General features: G+C 37.7%; 1 protein-coding gene across 2 annotated transcripts in view; it reads left to right on the top strand.

Moving 5' to 3' along the window:
• Positions 1 to 6,386: 6,386 nt before the first annotated feature.
• ap1g1 (adaptor related protein complex 1 subunit gamma 1) overlaps positions 6,387 to 21,514 on the top strand; it is a 49,456-nt gene continuing 34,328 nt past the window's right edge. For both annotated transcript variants that reach the window (XM_067417654.1, XM_067417563.1), the window contains exons 1-2: positions 6,387 to 6,522; positions 21,256 to 21,459. In XM_067417654.1, coding sequence (XP_067273755.1) covers positions 21,259 to 21,459 — 201 coding nt within the window. In that variant the 5' untranslated portion in view covers positions 6,387 to 6,522; positions 21,256 to 21,258. The remainder of the gene's footprint in view (positions 6,523 to 21,255; positions 21,460 to 21,514) is intronic.

Below are 21,514 nucleotides of genomic sequence, written 5' to 3'. Positions count from 1 at the left end.
TATCTATCTATCTATCTATCTATCTATCTATCTGGTGTGAAAAGGTGTTTGCCCCCTTGTTAAATATGATAAGATGGCTTTAAAAAAAAATCTGCATCGTTAAACCTTCTGATTTTTCTATAATATAATTGAAAGTGGGGGAAATCACATTATGAAATAAACATTTTTCTCCAAAACTCATTGGGAACAATTATTTGCCCCCTTTTATTAAATACTTTTTGCTACCTTTTGCCGAGATAACAGCTCTTGAGTTTTCTCCGCTGCTGATGAGTTTGGAGTTTCCTCCATACAGATTCTCTCCAGATCCTCCAGATTTCCAGCTTCATGTTGGTGCTTCTTCTCTTCAGTTCAGCTACTCATCTTCTGTGTGTTCAGGTCAGAGTACTGGGACGGCCATTGCAGATGCTTGGTTTTGTGCTCAGTGACAAATTTTTGTGTTGATTTTGAAATTTGTTTTGGATCGTTGTCCTGCCTAAGATAGTCCGTAAGACTTCTAGCAAAGGCCGTCAGGTTTTGATTTTTTATCTGTTGGTATTTGATCGTATCCATGATGCCATGTCTGTACAAGATGTCCAGGACCTTTGGCAGAAAATTAAGCCACATTAAAGTTACAATAGAGTATTTCATTTTACACATAATTCTTTATCCCTGTGTGAACCAAATCCGTCTTAAGTGTTTGCTGACAAAAAGAGAGAGCTATTTTTTGTTTCATCTGACCATAGCACCTGTTTCATTTGAAGTTCCAGTAGTGTCAGTATACTTTTCGTAACGTTCTATGGACAGATGAAATAAAAAAATTAGCTTTTCTGAGAATTTTTTGGAGAATGTTTTTTGGAGAATTCCCCGTCCTTTTCAGTTTGTTAACTTCAATGAAAAGTTTTTTTTAAAAACATAAAATATTAAAATAATTAACAATGCCGATTTTTTTTACAGCTTTGATCATATTTAACTAAGGGGCATCTATCCATCTATCTATCTATCTATCTATCTATCTATCTATCTATCTATCTATCTATCTATCTATCTATCTATCTATCTATCTATCTATCTATCTATCTATCTATCTATCTATCTATCTATCTATCTATCTATCTATATCTCTATCTCTATCTCTATCTCTATCTCTGTCTATCTGTCTGTCTGTCTGACTATGATGTTTCAAAGACAGTCAACATCTCACATTTAGCTTTTAAAAATGTATAAGAGCATTCTATCTCTTTAACCTCTAGCATTAATCTCTTTAACCAGAACTATTGTTACAATCACAACCGAAAACAAAGGGACAAAGCAGGGACAAAGAGTTGTCGAGTGTGAAAACTGTGTTGCTTGGAGATGCGCAATGTTCATTGACAAAATAGAACAATATTGAAAATATTGTGTGTAAAATGTAAGGCCTAATAGCCTATTAACTTATTGTTTATTGAATTGTCAAATAAAATCAATTTCACATTTATAAACATGCTGATACTCGGGAAAACAGCACCTTTGCTTGTATTGCTTATAATTATTAAAAAAAGAAATTATACATAAAACTATTTTGCACCATATCTTGGTTTTTGGAAGCTTTTTTATTCATTTTGGTAGTATTTTTGGCCTAAGCCCTGTTAAAGGGATAGTTCACCCAAAATGAAAATTCTGTCATCATTTATTTACCCTCATGTTGTTCCAAACCTGTATGAGTTTCTTTATTCTGCTGAGTACGAAATAAGAGATTTTGAAAAATGTTTGCAACCAAGCAGATAAAGCAACCATTCACTAGGGGAAAAAATACGTAGTGAATGGTTGCTATATCTGCTTTGTTACAAACATTCTTCCAAATATCTTCTTTTGTCTTCAGCAGAACAAAAAAAAGTCATACAGGTTTGAAACTACATGAGGGTAAGTAAATAATGACAGACTTTTGATTTTTGGGTGAACTATCCCTTAAAGGGCTGGTTGCTTGTGATTTCACTTTTTTTTAACTTTAGTGTGTAATGTTGCTGCTTGAGCATAAACAATATCTGCGAAGTTCAAGCCCTGAAATTTCAATGCAAACGGAGATATTGTCTTTGCAATTGGCAATTTATTGCCTACAAAAACGGCTGGTTTGGACTACAACGAGCTTCTTCCTGGGTTGGTTACATCATAAACCCTTGCTAGTCACTGCAGATGTGACTTCTGCCCGTAATGGTAAGGGGCGTGGCGTTTCCGGACAACCTCTGCTTGGCACTTCAGCCAATAAAAATACAGGAAACTACATTTGGCCATCTAACCAATCTAAGACCATTGCGTTTTTCAGAGGGATGGGCTTAGAAGCAGGAAGCAAACAAGCCGTTCAAAGGACAGTGGAGACAGTGTGTGGAATAAAGGTCAAATATAAGAAAAATACAGTGTTTAAAAAAAAAAGAAGTATTAAAGGGATACTTCACCGCTTTTTCATATTAAACTATGTTATTCCCTTAACTAAAACGAGTTGATACACACCTCTCTCGTCTCAGTGCATGCACTTAATCTCTCTGAGGCGTGGTGACGATCTGATAGCATTTAGCTTAGCCCACTAAGCCCAGTTCATTCATTATGGTACCAAACCTTTTCCACCAGAATGAACCGAGTGCTAGTTCAGAGCCTGTGCTAGTGTCAGTTCTAAGTTGGTTCGACTTGAGAGCCTTTATGAACCGGTTTGGCTTTCCACATGTAAGAGAGCCACCGCAGAGCTAGGTCTTATGTCACTGTATACGTCACATCTTTCTCGCTAGCGTTTTAGCAATGCTAGCGAGGCAGCGGGAAATACAAACACACCAGGCTTGTTCGAGATGCATCGGCGCTGCACAGACCGATCCGTGTATGATATCAAAATACCGCTTGAGCGATTCAAAAGCATAAGGAGTCGTTGGCGCTCGCTCTACTTTGATGTCATACGCAATCAGTCTGCACAGTGCGCGCCGATGCATCTCGAACAAGCCTTCCCTCAGTGGCTCATGGCTTTATGATCCTACATCAGCATTAAAACGCCGCAAATCCAACGCATTCTTGCAGCTCTCCATGATTTGTATAGACGGAGATTACAATCCAGCAGCTGTTAGCTTGATTAGCTGCTATTGAAAAAATGGCGGTCACAGATTTGTGTTCATCTTGTTGATCACGGTAACGCCGCCCCCAGCCGGTGATGCAAGCGGTTCTTACTTCTAGCCCAGCAATGTTTTGGTGTTACTTAAGAACCACTTTTCCTGGCTCGGAGCTGGTGCTTTGGCTATGGAAACACAAAGAACCGATTTGAAACTAGGCTCTGGCTCCGATTTAGCACCAGCACTGTCGTGGTGGAAAAGGGGTAACAGAGATCAAGTAAGAAGCGACCAAACACCTCAACGTTTCCCCTATTTAAATACAGTTACACGAATAGTTGAACCATCAAGTGTTATGACATAAAATAAAACATGACGCTTTTCTAAGTGGATTAAAAAGGAGAAAACTATAATCTATGGCGGAATAGCACTTCTAGAGTACTTTGACTCCTCCCTATTGACAGAAATGAGAGAGTGAGGGTGAGATGTGAGGGAGGATGTTTCAGCCGGGACTTTTTACTGCGCCGAGCCGAAGTACTCTCAGAAGTGCTATTCCGCCATACATTATAGTTTTCTCCTTTTTAATTCGCTTAGAAAAGCACCACGTTTTATTTTGTCACCATACTTGATGGTTCAACTATTGGTGTAACTGTATTTAAATAGGGAAAACGTGGAGGTGTTTGGTCACTTCTGACTTGATCTCTGTTTGGTACCATAGTGAATGAACTGGGCTTAGTGGGCTAAGCTAAATGCTATCAGATCGTCACCGCGCGTCAGAGAGATTAAGTGCACGCACTCAGACGAGAGAGGTGTGTATCAACTCGTTTTAGTTAAGGGAATAACATAGTGTAAAATGAAAAGGCGGTGAAGTTATACTGCTTACCATAAACACAACCAAGCCTAGAAAAAAACACACGGAACCACCCCTTTAATGTGCCGGCAGGGGGCGGGGCTCTTTTTTGAGCATGCAGAGTTTGTTTAGACCATTTCAAGTGAAGTGGGAGAAACATAGCAAAGGCTATTGTATGTAACTTCTTAGTTACAATATGCCTTATAATTAGTCATTAGTAAATAGAAAAATATTGCCGTAAATAGTAAAAGCATTTTTTGTTTTGTTTGTTTGTTTTAGATTCTGCATATTTTCTTGGTTAACCTTAGTGCTCAAATGTTTAGATTTTTTTAATCTTGCCATTTTTGTTACATAAACAAATGAATTTTTGTTTACATTTTTGTACTTACTATATAGCCTCTATGTTAATTTTATCTAGCTATACTGTGCAGCACACTAAGGTTTTTTGACAGGTAAAGGTTTACTACAAAAAGTATAATTTAATTATGCAAAGAAAAATGTATTGCATGTTATGTATAGTGAATGTATTTCTGTAGCAATGTGTTTCATGTAAACAGAAAACAGATATTTATGAAATAAAAATAGACATGTATGTATATGATAATTGAATGGATCATTTTGCATGTGATGGCTCACATGATGAAAGAATTTTCAGAAATCAGAATCAGCTCATCAGTTTATAATCAGCAAGCCATGTGCATTTAGTTATTGTGTACATTGTAGAAAACGTGCCAAAATGTATTTTTTTTTATATATTTTTGATGTGTTGTGAAGGCAGGGCAAAGCAAGGCAAGTTTATTTGTATAGCACATTTCATACCCAATGGCAATTCAAAGTGCTTTACATAGAAATTAATTTAAATAGTGGTAACATATGCATGAGAACAAAGAATAGGCCTACCATGTGTAAGAATTGCAAATTAAAAGCAAAGATAATTAAAGCACCTGAAAAGACCCCTGAACGTACTGCTTTGTGAAATATAGGCCTAACTGAAAGAACATGAAACAGTTATATATAATTAAATATAATCAAATGTTATTATAATAATTATATAGCCTAGAAAAATGCTAAAAAAAATGGAAAATTAATTGTTTCTCTTCACATGTATACATGTAACATAGGTAGAAAAACAGATATGTCCCTTAAAATCAGCATGAAATGGTAGTTGCGAAAGTATTTTATTCACTGGATTTTATCCATGGGGAATTGATGGGATGGTTGTGGTTTGCTATTGATTGATCTCATGTGAGTGACAAGTTGTCCCGCCTTTGCACCAATAAATCAGTGTATATATAGGCCTATTCCATAAATTTGGATTTCAAGGTGATTTTAATAGAAAGTCAATACATTCCAGATAATCTCTGAATAATTTGCTTTGGCTTTAGTGATGTACACAAAAGCCAGTTATCTGACTTTGGAAATAACATACTGCAATACAAAATTCCTCCTCAGGTCGACCGAACGACCCCTGGCTTACTAAAGAGAACCAGTTCAGTGACTCCCAAAGGAAGTGCCACAACATTGCACGCTGACGTCATCATTGACTGCCACGAGGTGAGGCGAGACCGCAGCACGGCTCTTTGGGCAAGTCCTCCGCCGCACTGACACGTAGCGCAGCGTTAAAATAATGCATAATATGAGTAAAAACTGGCACAGTAGCTTGGGATTTATATCGTGGAGTGGATAGAGCCTCTTGCTATAGCCTATTACTTAACAAAATAACATGTCTAGGCAAAACGCATTTCTCTTTATTTAAACTCGCTAATAAACGTTGACAGTATCACAAACCCTAGTTCACATCATCATTTAATAGCGACAAGAGTTTATTTATGCCTTTATTCGTGGCAAAAACAACTCACATAAAATTGAACAAACAAACAGACAAACAAAACAAAACAACAATAATAAAATAAAAAGACATAAAAACAAGTATATGGTTTGAGACTTACGTTTCAACTGTTTTTGCGCCCATAATAAATATACGAATTATAGTCTACAAAAAGAGAGAAAGACATAGGCTAAGTATAAATAAATTACCAAGAATAATACTGAGTTAATGTACCGAATCCAAGAGTTGGTGTTGCGATAAGGAAATATAACAGGATTTATGATATATATTATTATTATTTTTTTTTAGAGAGGTTGAACTTGGCCAACATAATTTGTTATAATAATAAAAAAAAAAAAACGTGACAGAAAGAGCGTTTCTTTCTTAAATATGTGTTGGGAAGAGACCCAACCACATTCCAGCTGACATTGGATAATGATAACCATTGAAAAGAAGTAATTTACTACCAGAGCTTTTTTAATATTCATGCCAAAACAATATGGCATTGTACCATGTATACCAGCAATAAATAAAATAAAATAAAGAACAACAGCCATATGAGATGAAATAATGAGTATTTTTTGACATTTCAAAGAATCTCTGTACCCTTAATAATAGATTTTACTACGAGAGCAGGTCGCGCCTTCTTACATCCGCATTTGAAGTTCGGAACATCAGTCATGTAACCTTCCGCCTGCGGTAGAAGTGCTGAGGCTGGGACCGCCGCCATTTTGAATGTCTGGTCCGTTCCTCCTTCCGTCGATTGAGAAGATTGCACTTGTTTTCTGGTATCGTAACGGCTGGTGAGTCGGACCTTATTTTAACCTTATAAACGACTTCGAGTACGACTGGTACGTTGGGAGCTGTCAAACGGCTCGGTTTTATTCGCGTTAGTTTGTTTTGACTCTGGGCTGCATAGGAAGTGGAGCGCACAGGCTAAAGCTAAAGCAGCTCAGGAGCCTCTCGTTCGGTGGCGGCGCTCTGCGCGTGTACCGGGACGCTGTCATACGCTCGAGCTCTAACGGTCGGCTCGCTAAACTATTATTCGCGATGTATTTCCAACGACGTTCCGCTACCAGACATGAAATTGCAGTTAGACTCTAGTTTATGAACGTTTCAGTTGGTTTAAAGTAGAGGTGTGTGTTTAATCCTCCGTCAAATCGACGCTCAATTTGAGGCCTGACTAGATTCCAGTCTGTTAGCAACGGACACGCAGCACTTCATTCACCGACATTACGAAGCAATAACAGCGGTATTTAATACTTAGTAACGAGTGATACTACTCGTGAAAAGGACTGAAATCTAACTTACCCTTTTTTTAAACACAGCTTAATGTCTTCTCATCTCAGTGTTTATCATTTAGCTTAGCACTTGACGTTATAGCGCAAGGGGATGGGTCCAGAAACATGTAAACCTTGAACAATTTTTCAGAATGTTATAAATAAAAAAGACAGGGTCCTATCTGAGGAAGTGTAGTAGTGGTAAATGTCAAGAATACGAGGTGTATGATGCCACTTGTGTGTGTTTTTAGGCTTGTTTAGTCACCAGGTGGTTTTGAGGGAGATGTGAAATCGTTCTTGATGTTGTACTCTTTACGTAATTGCGCTCTCAAGTGTTGTATCTGTCATACATGTACACCCGTTTGCGTGTGGTGCATATGAATGGCGTGTTGGCATCTGTTCATTGTGATTGTGGAGTAAGGTTACAAAAATATAGGAAGTGACCGTGTGTAAACGTGTCCTCCCAGTCGCTGCTGCAGTTTGCATGATTCCTGGCTTAGATTTGCATTCTCTGTCCACGCCAAGTTTTCTTTTTAGTTTTTTTTTCTTTCTGGTTAATGAATGGTTTAAAGGTTGCAACGAATGGTTAATATTCATCAGACTATTAAAAGGTTAGTTCACCCACAAATGTAAATTGTCCCATAATTTACTCGCCCTCTAGCCATCCTAGGTGTATATGACTTTCTTCTGGTTTCAGCCAAACACAATCTGAGTTATATTAAAAATATCCTGCTCTTCCCTGCTTTATGATGGGAGTAAATGGTACTCCATGGTTTTTGAAGCCCATAAAAACACCCATTCATCATGAAGGTAATCTAATCCAAAGGCCGTCTGAAGTGAAGCAATGTTTTTTTTTTTTTGGTAAGAAAAATGCTTTTATTTATTTATTTTTAACTTTATAAACTATAATCACTGTCTTCTGGAATTCCTGCTGAAGAGTGACCTCTGACCTGACACGTGATGCATTGACAAGCGCATAGGATAGAGCAAAACAAAACACCTGTCATGAAGTCTAAAATGAGAATTTTTAAAGAGAAATGTTGAAAGATTTCGAAATGAGGGAAGAGGAGCATCTACAAACTACATCTGCTCTCACATAAGCTTGCATTACTTCTACGTCATGATGATGTGTTGGGTCAGAGGTCACTCTTCACTCAGACAAAAAGGTACAGTGCTGTCACTGTGGTGGTAATCTAAGGTACAAAAGTGAAAAGGTACATCTTTGTACCCTACTCACCCCCAAATGGTACATATTAGTACCTTAATAGGTACATATCAGTGGGAATTAGTACTGGTTTTGTACCTTAGGCCAGGGTACTGCCCCAGTTATGGCAGTGTAGCTTGTGGCAGTTCTGACAGTGTTTGGTTGGAAATCATCTTGCCTATGGCCGCTAATGATTAATGGTTTATGGATATTTTTCTTAAAAAAATACATTGCTTCCAAAGGCCGAAGACTCCATGTAATTTTATGGGGCTACAACAGAAAAAAATGGTTCCATTCACTTCCATTTATTAAGCTTGCACAAGCTAGAATATTTTTTTTTAAATAAAACACTGTTAGACTGAAAGAAGAAAGTCATATATACCTAGGATGACTTTTTTGGGGGGGGGGGGGGGGGATTCGATTAGATTTCAATTCATCAATGCTTTGCAATTTTTTGTTTCTCAATTCAATATCGATTCATCAAATCCTATGAATCGATTCAGCCCAGTGGCAGCACTGTGGGCAACACTCTAGTGAGAGCGTTCAGCATTGTACAAGACGCGCTGTATATGTCTCTCTCACTCTCTCACACACACACACACACACACACACACACAAACGCACATCGTTGTTGGCTACCTGCGTTCATCTCGCGGCAGCGTGCATGGTTACGTAGATCATGGCGCTCTCATTAGTTGTAAACAAACCAGCGCTCTCAATACATTTGAATGGTTTAAGCGGAAATACAACAGCTTCACTTCACTATACAGTTATTTGCTTTTGAATCTTTGGGAAACACTTTGTATTCTTATAATATCAATGGTTGCACTTCATTTTATGATTATGCACATTTTGTGCTTCTGTTTACATTTCTTTTATAACTTGAATGTTTAGGAAGAAAGAAATATACTTTCTATTACTTAGGTATGCACTTTAGAGGTGTTAATAAAGCACCTGTTTGTTACAGTTGTGGTTTGTATTCAACACATGTACAATATTTTACAGTTTGTTCTGCTAAATAAACCATTACAGGAAACATGCTGGGGTAAATTTGTTCGTAAACATTGGTAATACTGCACACATTATTTAAAAAAAATATATACTCAGGTACTTAATTACTTGTGTATTTACTTATTAATGAATCGATATCGAAGATGATAAATCAATATCAAATCGAAGCCTCAACAATTGAAATCGAATCGAATTGTGAAATTCCTAACAATACACAGCCCTATTAAATAACCAATAAATAAGTCACAACTTCTCCATGAGTCTTTCAAAGTTTTGCATTTACACATTTTCCTAATAAAAAATACTTGCTTTACAAATTTAAAAAAGTCCATCATAAATAGTGCCAAGAGTTAAGACACCTGTCAGTAATACAAATACCCATGATTGTGGTGTTCAGTTACTATTTTTGATTGACAACAGCATCTGCTTGCGAGTCTTTTGATTAAAGCAGATTAAAGTGGTTGCTTAATGTCTGAATGATAGTCACCTGTATTGTAGCTCAGGTAATCATATCGACATTATCAAAGATAGTGACATTCATAACACCAGGAAGATTGTTTACAATTGGTAGGTTATTATTCTTTAAATGAGACCAATCAAGGTGAGAGTTCATCAGATATTTTAAATATCAACTGCTTTGTAATGTCAATGTCTATTTTGTGCTCACCATGTGTATCGGCAGTGTAGACCACCAAAAATGAAGCTGAAGCTCGTTGCCAAAGAACTTTAATACCACTGGTTTATTACCTGATGATGCAACATCCTGAATAACATACTTTGTCCAATTACCCAAATTTAGTTACTGAAACTTTATTTTTGTGAAGTGAAAACTTGATTTTGGTTTTTAGTATATATAAAAAAAAGTTGATTCTGTTCCTGCTCGTAACTCTTCTACTAGTCTGCTTGCCGTATACATTCTCTATTTGGTGAGACTGTTTCTGTTTAGTTTCTAGCACTTCTTATTATTCACCAGGGTGATTTACCATCACATATACCCCGTACTCCCTGCTGATAACCCCAACCTTGCTTACTGCTGTATGCTGGTTCCAAAAATGAGTCTGTGAGCACGTTCAGACAACTCAAGAGTATGTTCCAGGTTATTCGGGCATTCTCAAAAGAGCGACGAATCGATGATTCACCATGGAAACACACTGAGAAAAAGCACACTGTTCTACTTCCATTTTCTTTTGTTTAATGCTGATTTGCATAACCTGCTTAGTGCACGTCGCCACCTATTCGGTGGTTGTGCAATATATTTTTCAACCTTTACATTTAATAAGTAATAATTTGTAATTATTAATTTAATAAGTAATAAACCTTATTTTAATATTTGAATTTAACATTTAAACATTACCTTGTTATAATGGTGCTTTAGAATTAATATATTGTATATTATAACAAATGTATTTATATTAATATAAGTATTATTTTATAAAACACATCTGAATACCTCTTAGGCAAACTAACCCTGGAACATAAGCTGCTCTGGAGCAGGTTAGGTTCAGAGAGTGAGTTGCTATGGCTATTTGCGAACCCTAAAAGTTACCTCTGTTTTTGGAAATAAAAGTTGAGGTTATCCACTTACTTACTCTTAAACATACCCAGGTATGTCACACAACCTGCTTTCTGGAATACCCCGGGCCATTGGTCATCTTGAGGTGGTTGTGTATTTGTGTGTGTGTGCTATTCTCCTATTTGCTAAGCGCAGCTTCCATGTGATCAGACATAACTGTCTGGAGGCAGATGTGAGAGAAAACCTTGCTATTTGTCGAAACCGAGATCTGGGCGTCATCATCTGAATTCAGCTCTCTTAGGCTCACATTTTAAATGATTAAGAAAAATTGTTTCCATTATCATAATCTATCATTGTTTATAAAAAAAGAAAATTGTATTATTATTACACAGAAACATAGCTATGGTAATCTATCCTAATATATTCTGTTAATTACATTTTTTTAAAGCAAATTTTTTTTTGACGGGTTGACTTGAAGACCTTGGAGTATCTGTGTTCATATTACGACTCAAATGGCAATTCTCACGAAGTGATGCTTAATGCATTCAGCTGGTCGTCCAGTGCCATGAATTCCATAATTTACTTTGTAAATGCTTTGGTCTTTTCTTTGCTTTATACCAAGGAAAGATAGGAGAGGCTGCTGACCTGTGGCTGGCTCTGAGCTCTGGCCAGCTTTAGCCGTTTTACCTTTTAAGTTACCTTCTTCAAACTGTGCATGTTCTACGTGGTAATGGAGTTAAGTGTTTGTAGGTTTGTCAAGTTCCACAAATGGCATAATTAGTGTCTTCGCATGTATGCCGCATGTAGACGGATCGGCTCAAAATCGGAGACACGTGTGACTGATCGGCCGATCACCGATCAGGGCCAATCATGCAGAAAATCAGCTAATTCCGATCCATGGCCGATCAGCCGTCTTTGTGGTTTTGGCCGATTCTTGTGTCATTTAGCGACATGAATTAAATTCTAGAGTTAGATTTTTAGGGGGAAACTCTCCTCTTAAACTGTCTATTCAAAGCTGAATGGCTTCCCCAGTCTCTTTACATCACCTGTTTACCAGAGTCCCAAAGTTTGCAGTTATATGCCTTTGGCAGGAGACTTGCAGTGGAACAATGCACTTATTGTCCCAGGTATGTGATGTGACTTATGGTCACGTAAGGCTGACCATGGAGAAAGTATTCTGCTCTTGAAGTATAAAGCTACCCCACCTAGGGCCACCTTAAGCCCTCTATTGTACCCAGTTTGGCTTCTTAAATGTGAGGTCAATCCGAAACTATAGGACTAGGTATTGACACACATTTCACAATTCGATTCTGATTTTGATTCAATATAGATTATATTGGATATATTTCAGGCACAATAAATGGCACATTTTCTCAAGGAAACCAAATCATAATGCTGTAAACTATGGGAGTCAGTTGTAGCCTACTGTAATATTGAAGGTAAAATTAAACTGATTTGTATACAAACACTTAAATTACTCAATTGTTTTTTATTATTATTAGATATAATAATATATATAATAAATATTTATATTAAATATTTCTTCGAACATTTAATGAATGTAATTTGGTGCATGTATTTAGCAAAGTTCTCCTAGAGTTAATTTTTCTAGCTGACTAGCAAGTACACTGGATATGGATTTTCTGAGGTAAACGTGACATTGTTTAAATTGTTTTACTGACGTCTTTCCTCGTCTGAAACACTGAGCACTTCCATGTGACGTAATACAGATTTTGTAAGTTGTACTGTATCCTTTAACACACTTTCAGTTCATGTTTGTTTCACGCTGTAACTGGTATTAAGGTGGAAGAGAAGATCAGTTTGTCTGCTGCACCTGAGCGATCTCACGCCAGAGTACTAAAATGGTATTTATGTTTTTGAATTTTGTAACAAAATGGATTAATGTATTAAAAATAATTTGAAATCTGAGACTTAATAGTAACAAAGCACAAAGATTACTGCAATTTTTTAGATGGGAAGCCGCATGCGCTACAATGTTCCATTCATTCATCAACTGAAAACAGGATGAGTAATCAATTCTTGGGATTTAAGAATCGATATTGGTTCGTAATAATGAGAAATCAATGGTCCCCCCCCCCCCCCCCAGCCCTAGTAAACAGTGAGGTCAACCCGGAACTATAAGCGGTTTCCCTGTACAAATAGGTTCTTAGGTTGTGCTTGAAAAGCAGTCTTGTGTTCTTTTGAACAGTTCAGTTGAATGGCATTCTTCCTCTCACTGTCAAGGTTGGTCATAAGGCATCACGTGCCTTGGTGGCTATGTGGCTAGGTGTGTGTGTAGTCATGCTTTCTTAGTCTCTGCAAAGGGACTCTTCATTCATTCATTCATTCATTCATTCATTCATTCATTCATTCATTCATTCATTCATTCATTCATTCATTCATTCATTCATTCATTCATTCATTCATTCATTCATTTTTAAAGGTTATTGGCATTACGGATGTCACAATACTGAATGCTGAATCACTAGCTGTCTTGATGAAGTTGAAGATCTGCTGCATTAAGGCATATACAAGGCAATGATTCACCATGTTTGTGTGCCATCTCATTGGATGAGAAAAAGCCATCATGTGTTTCTCCTGAACACAGACTGCCATTACCTTTTGAAACCAGCCTAGCTCACTGGCAGGAGCTATACTGGGAATAGGAAGCACTTTATTGTCTTACACTTATTCCCTCGATTAAGCCGCCTAAACGGCATCATATCCAGGAGTAGGACCAACTTTCACCTTCATTGTGCAAGCTATGCGCATGGGCAGAATAGGGCTTAGGAGGGAAAGGCAGCCACATATTTTAATGGTGATCCATCATAGTTCTCTGCAACACCAGGCAGAGTCCCCCTATTACATTTTTGGATTTTGTTTTACTATTATCTTCACTTTACAGTACACTTTTTTTATCTACAGAGGTATGTCCTTATGAGTACAAAGCAGATGTCTTCTCTGAGTAACTCTAGTTTTAAACTTTCTTAATGAAAGATCATTACACTACATAGCCTTAAGTGTTAGTTCAGCCAGAGTTTAAAATGGTCATTTACTCACTAGAGATGTGCATGGATACTTAGGCGTGACCATGATCATGAAAACAATGATTGCAGTGACTTTAAAAAATATACTTTTTCTGATTAGTTATTGCAGCATTTTGGGGTGGTACCTGATGTTTGATTGGTTAGCACAAGGCTTGCAAGCTGTTAGAACGGGCAGAATAGTGAAACTTGATTTGAAAGCGCATACAATGCCTGAAATTATTATGATCATGAAAATGCAGTTAAGTGCAAGATGTGCAATGCCAATCCTAACATCATGATTAGAACATTATTCTAATAGAATGTTGTAAAATATGTTCTGCTTTAGTTGCACACGTTTCAGCATTGTTGTTATGAGAGGAGTGCATCCACAAAAAGTTACACATTCAGACAAACACGGTCGAGTTCACTTGATAAAGTTGGTGAAAATACAGTTAAGTGCAAGATCTGCAGCCCCTATCTGCCATATACTTATTATATATATTGAAAACACTGTAGAATGTTGTGTTTGTGCTTCAATTGTCAATGTTTCAGCGTGTTGTTGCTGGAAGAGCGCATTCACAACAGGAGTAAAAATTTCTGGCTAGCAATTTAGTTCAAGCTCTTTGTGCAGAGACCGGTTGTAATGTTGCTTTTATGTTGTCTATCAAGGATATCTGATTAATCTCATTATATGGGTCATTCATTCTTAGTGATATATTTCTAATCATATCTAGATATAGTTTCTAGTCTATATCTAGTCATATATTTATAGACATGTATTTATTTTAATTTGTCAACATGAATCTTTGTAAACTTGTTTTTAATGAAAATATTATCGCCAGTATTTTCCTTTATCAGTGCTCAAGATAAACAAAAATACATCAAATGCCCATCCCTATTGCTCACCCTTACGTTGTTCCAAACTTGTATGTGATTTGTCTGGGAGAAACAAATTAAAAAACAAAAAAATTAGATGTTTTCTAAAAATATATTTGTTTGTGCTTCGTCTAAATAGGTTTAGAAGTGCATGAGGGTGAGTAAATGACACAGTTTTATTTTTAACTGTAAAATCACTCCCTGTTATATAATGGGGTAGTTCCAGTCCTGATTTCTGATTGCTTAATGCTAAATGCAGTGTTTAGCTATCAGGGTTTTTTCCACTTCAATAAGCTCCAGCAATAAGTTACTAGCCTTTTGTATCGTGTCAGGTGCCTTCACACAGTTGGTCTTCTTCCAGTTTGATGAAAGCCAAGTCTTTTTTCTTTGAGGAAGGGATGCTTCAATTCTAAGTGCCTCTTCAGCTTGCTTGGCACTATGTTAGCATTAGCAGACTTCTCCATGCAAGCTAAGGGCAATTAGCAGCCCCGTCTTAACTAAAGCTGCAAACAAAGGAAATGCAAAAATTACAGAGCAGTTATTGATACCATCTGCTTTAATTGTGTAGTGAATATTTAGTTTGGGTCTTTTTTTGTTAAAGGGGGGGTGGAACACTCAGTTTCAGTCAATCTCATGTCAATCTTGAGTACCTATAGAGTAGTATTGCATCCTTCATATCTCCGAAAAGTCTTTAGTTTTATCATATTTATAAAAGAAATATGGGCTGTACCGAGTCTTTCCGGAAAAAAACGACCGCCTGGAGGCGTATCGTGTGGGCGGAGCTAAAGAATGACAAGCGCGCAAAGCGGTGACGTCCTCAATCGTGGAGAAACCCATCTATCTCAGCTAATACAGATAATGATCCACAATTAAATCTGAGGCTGAAATCAATTGGAACAGGAGAAACGGCAACATCAGGAGGTCCGTCTCTGTGGTATGTACTGTATTTAGGGGCCTTTGTGTGCAGTTTATGAGGACATGATTCGGTTTATGGACTATTGTATGTGACTAGACCTTAGAGGTAGCAAGCAAAACGGTTTTGCACGTCAGAGTCAGAATAGTGTAACGTTATACAGAACAACAATGGAGTAACCGTTAGCGCATTTGAATGACGAAGCACGCGATCGTATCGTTTACTGATGTTTACTCATGCGACGGTAGCCAATAGCAGAGACATTTGAAGTTGATTTACTCACCGGCATCTTCCAAAGCAGGACCGCTCTGTCAAAAACACACTTCTTTGGTATGATTTGGTGAAGTCCTGTGACAGCAGTGACCGTGGAAATCCACTTTGCGACGCGACTGAAGCGATGCCTTGAAGCTTCCCGTCATTTCTGCGTTCAAATCGGTTCAAATGCAGCGCTGCCTTCCCGGAATGCTGTGCTGAAGCGTTGAAGTCGCTCGACGTCACCCATAGGAATAAAGTGGAGCGCGGCGCGACATAAGTGTTCACGGACGACTGGAACTGCACCTGAGAGACTGTTTACAGCGTGCATTTCCTCTCTCTCCCTCTAGTCACGCGCGCGCACCCTTCCGGGAGAAGAGCCCGTACAGCCCATACAAGGACCTTCCGCTCTATTTAACGTCAAGTCGACCCATACTCGAAAAAAACTCGCCGAAACTTGTGAGAAACCGGAAGGAGTATTTTTAACACAGAAATACTCCATCAAACGTCCAACATTAGTTTTTGAAACTTTGTCTATGTTTAGGATGGGAATCCAAGTCTTTAAAGGTGTAAAAAGCTCAGTATGCATGAAACAGCATTTCACCCCCCCTTTAAAGGTCCCGTTTTTCGTGTGTTTTTGAAGCTTTGATTGTGTTTACAGTGTGCAATATAACATGAGTTCATGTTTCGGGTGTAAAAAAACAGTATTTTTCACACAATTAACTTATCCTTATACCGCTGTTTTCTCTGTCCCTAAAACAGCCTGATGAAGTCCCTCCTTCAGAAATACGTAAGGAGTTCTGATTGTGCCAGCGGTTCACGTGTTGTGATTGGACAGCAGCTTAGCACGCGTTGCCCTGAAAGGTCACGCCTCATCATAACGGGGGTTGCATTCTGTAGCCTATTTTGCCGTCAATACCATAAATATGTATGGCCAATAGGCCACTGCCGACGTTGTCTTTGCTGTATCAATAGGCAATATAATTATTTAACGTGAAGTATAGGGCTTCCCTGTACATCAATACCAGCAGCAGCGCCGCGTCAGACACGCTTCTAGTGCAAGGAAAGAGAAACGCCACGCTTGTAGTGTGTCTCCGGCCTTAGTCAACAAACGGTTCTAGTGACGTCATTCTTGCAGGAAGTGCAGGGGTGTAGTCCAAACCGGCCGTTTGCTGTAGGCTTTGAAAGGGAACTTCTGTTAAATAAATTGGCATTGGAATTTACGGGTATGTCCCTCTTTGCCTAATGTACTTTCAAGATGGAGGGGCAACATGGCGACCGGCATTCGAACCCCTCACCCGTATGTATTTTCAATTGCATATTATAAACTTACGAGAATACTTTATTACTTAAAAGAAGTAAATATACATTAATGAGCACATATTTTTGAAAGAACTAAGTGTTTAGTTCAGTGTAGCTTTAAATAGATTTCCTTGACAAGTTACTTGTCATAGCACAACCTACACATCCCAGCATAAACACTGCCGATACATTATTTAATAAAGCGTCTATGTTGACAAACAATAGTTAGTTTTAACAGACTGCATACTGTACAAGGAATTTGGCATGGCAGAAAGCATACAAAGAGCTCTCCCTTTACAATCACTAAAAAGCTCACTCAGTTTATCGGGATCTCACAAGGTTATGTTACAATAAATGAGACTGTTTAATGAATCTTTTATTTACATAATTGTTTCCAATTTTGAAGAATCCACTCACCACTCAAGACGTCCGAGTTCATTAACAGTAATAGCAATTCTGAATCTGAATCCATTTAAGATTTTTTTTTTATCCAAAGCAAATCTTAACCTTAAATATGGTAAACTTTTTAATAGTATTTCAACTGGTTACTTGTCGTGAAAATTGCTGAAGAAATGGTGTTAAAATACTAGGCAACCAGTAAGGGAAATTAAAACGATAGCAAAACTATAGGATTGTGGATTATTTTAAAGATTTATACTATTTCTTTCTTTTGAATTTTTCTTAAACCATTAGAACAAAATTTAGCTTAACTGTGAACTTAAGATAAAGGACAGTGCATGTTTTATTTTTTGAAATAACACTTTGCTTTTATCGCTTAATTGGAAAATTGTGTGTTTGTCATTTAAATGCTCTTCTTTGCACTGTCCATCCATTTGTGAATGTAACTTCTGTTTTTCTGCAGAGAGATGCTGAGAATGTCTTTGTTTAGCAAGTAATTACTGTAGTTCCTTTCTGGCTCGAGCAGCTTAATTAGGTGCTGCATGCTAACAGATTTAAAGTGCGGGTTTTCACTGTGATGGAGAGCCAAAAGCAGCTCTCATCTCTGCATGGAGGAAGGGAGGAATATTAACTTTGTTGTGTCTTGGCTAATATAATATGTGTGTGTGTGTGTGTGTGTGTGAGATGGATCTCCTGGTGTGATTAATGTGTGTTATCAGAGCAGTAATCCTCTTGTAGTGCTCTGTCTTTCTGGTGCCACCACTGATTACTTACTTTTGTAACTTACATTTAATTACAAGGTGACCTCACACCATCCATGCACTTCATCACTGTGTTGAGAGGAGCTGCACAGTGTGTGGGGTGAAAGTACTGTAATGCCATGTCCATTCAACCTCAGTCTGCAGCATGAGTCATTTCCTGTTCGGTCTGTTTTTATGATCCACGCTCATATATTTAACTTCTTTTTGCCACAAAGCTGTCACCGCAGCACAGATCCTACGACACCTTCCTATAACAATCCAGAGAGGTTTTTTGATAAATGAGCCTTCTCTTTCTATTAGCAGCCCCATCTCACTCTTTCCATGCTAATATCCCTCTAATTCTCACTGTTTATGAGCTGAAGATCAGTTTTCTCCAGTGGGGCGAATGTTAATGTCACCTCAGCATCCTGTGATCCCTCTATCCCCATGTACGTTTTCTACAATGTTTCTTGCCTACATTTAGAATGCTAATATAGTTTTTTTTTTTTTTGTGACTAGTTGGTAGATGTCATTTTGGTATAGCAAAAGATGGTGTCCATAACCAAATTACCTTATTAATTAAACATTTTGTAACCTTATTGCATAACATCCCCTTTCCTCTGAAGTCAGTGTTTCTTTCAAGCACCTTTTTCTTCTTGTTTTGCTCCAGATGTTTGTGTTGGAGCTGGATTGATGTTGAAAGCTGTAGAAATATGCTCCTGTAGCTAGGCATTAATAGACAGTCATGTAATCTTATCACTTCGTATGTGCTCGCTTTTAATTTTTAATCAGCCTCCAGTGGATTGAAACCTGATTCTGTTGAAGGAATGGAATTTCACAGGTGATTCCACCGGCTTGTGTCACATTGGCTGATGAAGCTGATTATGGACATACTCCGATGTCTGCCTTTACCAGACTGACTGTCCCCATAAAAAAGATTGCCATGTGCTAGTCAGTTATGAGATGCTTGGCGTCTTATGGGACTCTTAGAGATCTGCTGAACGACTGAGCAAGAGAGTGCTCTAGGGTGTTGTGCTTAATTCATGCGGTGCAGGAGGGATTTCCCCATTTGCATCATCATGGCAACACTTCATTTAGAAAACCGGTTGCTATTGTATATTATTCTGTACCAATCTATTAAAGCTAATTTATTAGTTAATATAATGAGAAAAGCATATGTTATATAAGCGGAAATATCATATATTAAGCGTAATGTCTGAAAAAGTCACTGTCAAGGGGATGTACAAATGTATTATTTATTTATTTTTTACTGTTGAACTAGCCTGAATGACTATTCAACTAATTGGATTTAAGAACACCCTGTATAGGCTGGTTTCAGATTTACCTGATCCCATTTGTACGCATTTCTTCAGGGGGCTTTTATACAAGACTGTCTAAAATGAATGAAACTAAATGCTGGGAACTCTAAATACATTTTAAAGTTGTTATTGTCAAAAATTCATCTAAATTTAATTTGCATCGTGATGTGGAAATTGATTTTTCTGCATCAGTGCCGTAATAGACAATATATATAGCCTACTGATGTTTCTGTGACATTCTTCACATAGGGTGAATTCAGGGTGATTGGGACTATTGATTTTGCTATTGAGATGACTTGGCAAAAGTGTCCCAATCACCTTTAATTCACCCTACGTGTTTCTCACGCTAGTATAAAATGGCAGAGGGAGGCAAAACACGAGCAAATAATAAAAAAAACACCCTATTTTAACATTTACTGTCTGTGAGCGTATTGCAATTGTATTATTGTATTAGTACACTTGACAGTTTCATGAGCTTTTAATATTTATTAGTATTCGTTAGCGTTATATTGTCCTGTTGTCTGCTGTGTTCAGACTTAAGTTGTGTTTGATGTTTGATGATGCAGTTGCTATTTATAACCTGTACCTTTTAGCTGTATGCGTTTTTTAGACTAGTGTATAAAATAGCTTATTCACTAATTTTACCTCATGCCATATATGACGTTTCCATAGTTTGAGCGTGGCCAAATAATTTTTTTTTTCTGCATTCTGCAAATTAATTTCGTGTTGAGCAATGGACCTGGTTAGGAAAACAAATACCACATCGCCGATCTGGGATCATTTTGGATTTGTGCCTAACGAAAAAGGTGAACCTTTAAATAAGGATGAAGCCATTTGCCGGATTTGTAAAAACGAAATATGTGTTAAATGGGCGAATACATCAAATCTCAAGGGCCATCTCTCCAATCATGCCATCCATCGGCGTTTGTACAAAATTTCCCGTGAACTCAAACGGCCAACGATTTATAGTTTAGCCTATAATATTTAACTTTCTTATTTACCCGTTTATTTCACTTTATTATCTGATATTTATTTTATTTATTTCAATCTTAGCAGGCTGTTTCACTCATGCTGTAAACACGCACGTTTGTTAACAGATGTTTGAGCCTCATTTTTTAAATCAAACAATATATATATTTTTAAAATGTGAATTGTTTTATTTAAAAGCAGACATTTAAGCTTTCTTTAAACTTATGTTTCCTGTTTGTGTGATAACTAGGCTATAGGGCAGTGTTTTAGTTAATTGTTTGTTTCATTCCCCACAAACACCATGCCAACGCCGGTGGTTGATCAATAACCACCGTGGTGGTAAAAAACTGCTCCGTCACAGCCCTACGCAGTAATATTGAAAAGTGAGGATACAATGCATCGTGCTATCGAATCGTTATCAGACTGAAATGAATTGTGAGACCAGTGATGATTCACACCCCTATTCAATTCAAAAGCTTTGTGAAAAACTGTCTGTGGTGCATCATCTTCAAAAAAAGATTGGCCTGAATCAGTAGAGATGTCAAAGTGGTGCAGTTTTTCAGAGAGGGTTTTTGTGTGAAATTGTGTTGCTTGCTGTCAAAATCTTATGATCCTAAGATCGTATGTTGCTCTGGCAAGTGCCAAGATGGTATAAATCTTAATTTGTCTTTGTGGCACATATATAGGAGCTACTGTGATATTCCATTGGCTGACATTGTACTTTCATTACAGAGGATGCCAGCTCCGATCAGACTGCGGGAGCTGATCCGGACAATCCGGACGGCTCGAACCCAGGCGGAGGAGCGGGAGATGATCCAGAAAGAGTGTGCTGCCATTAGATCATCCTTTAGAGAAGAGGACAACACATACCGCTGTAGAAATGTGGCTAAGCTGCTTTATATGCACATGTTGGGCTACCCAGCACACTTTGGCCAGGTGAGAGGAAAATGTTTCAGAAATTATTATTGGGTCATATACAACAGGGCTATTA

The sequence above is a fragment of the Pseudorasbora parva genome, chromosome 1 (genome assembly GCF_024679245.1).
Source record: "Pseudorasbora parva isolate DD20220531a chromosome 1, ASM2467924v1, whole genome shotgun sequence".
In the NCBI taxonomy this organism is placed as follows: Eukaryota; Metazoa; Chordata; class Actinopteri; order Cypriniformes; family Gobionidae; genus Pseudorasbora; species Pseudorasbora parva.
This window is presented reverse-complemented; position numbering and strand designations above follow the sequence as displayed.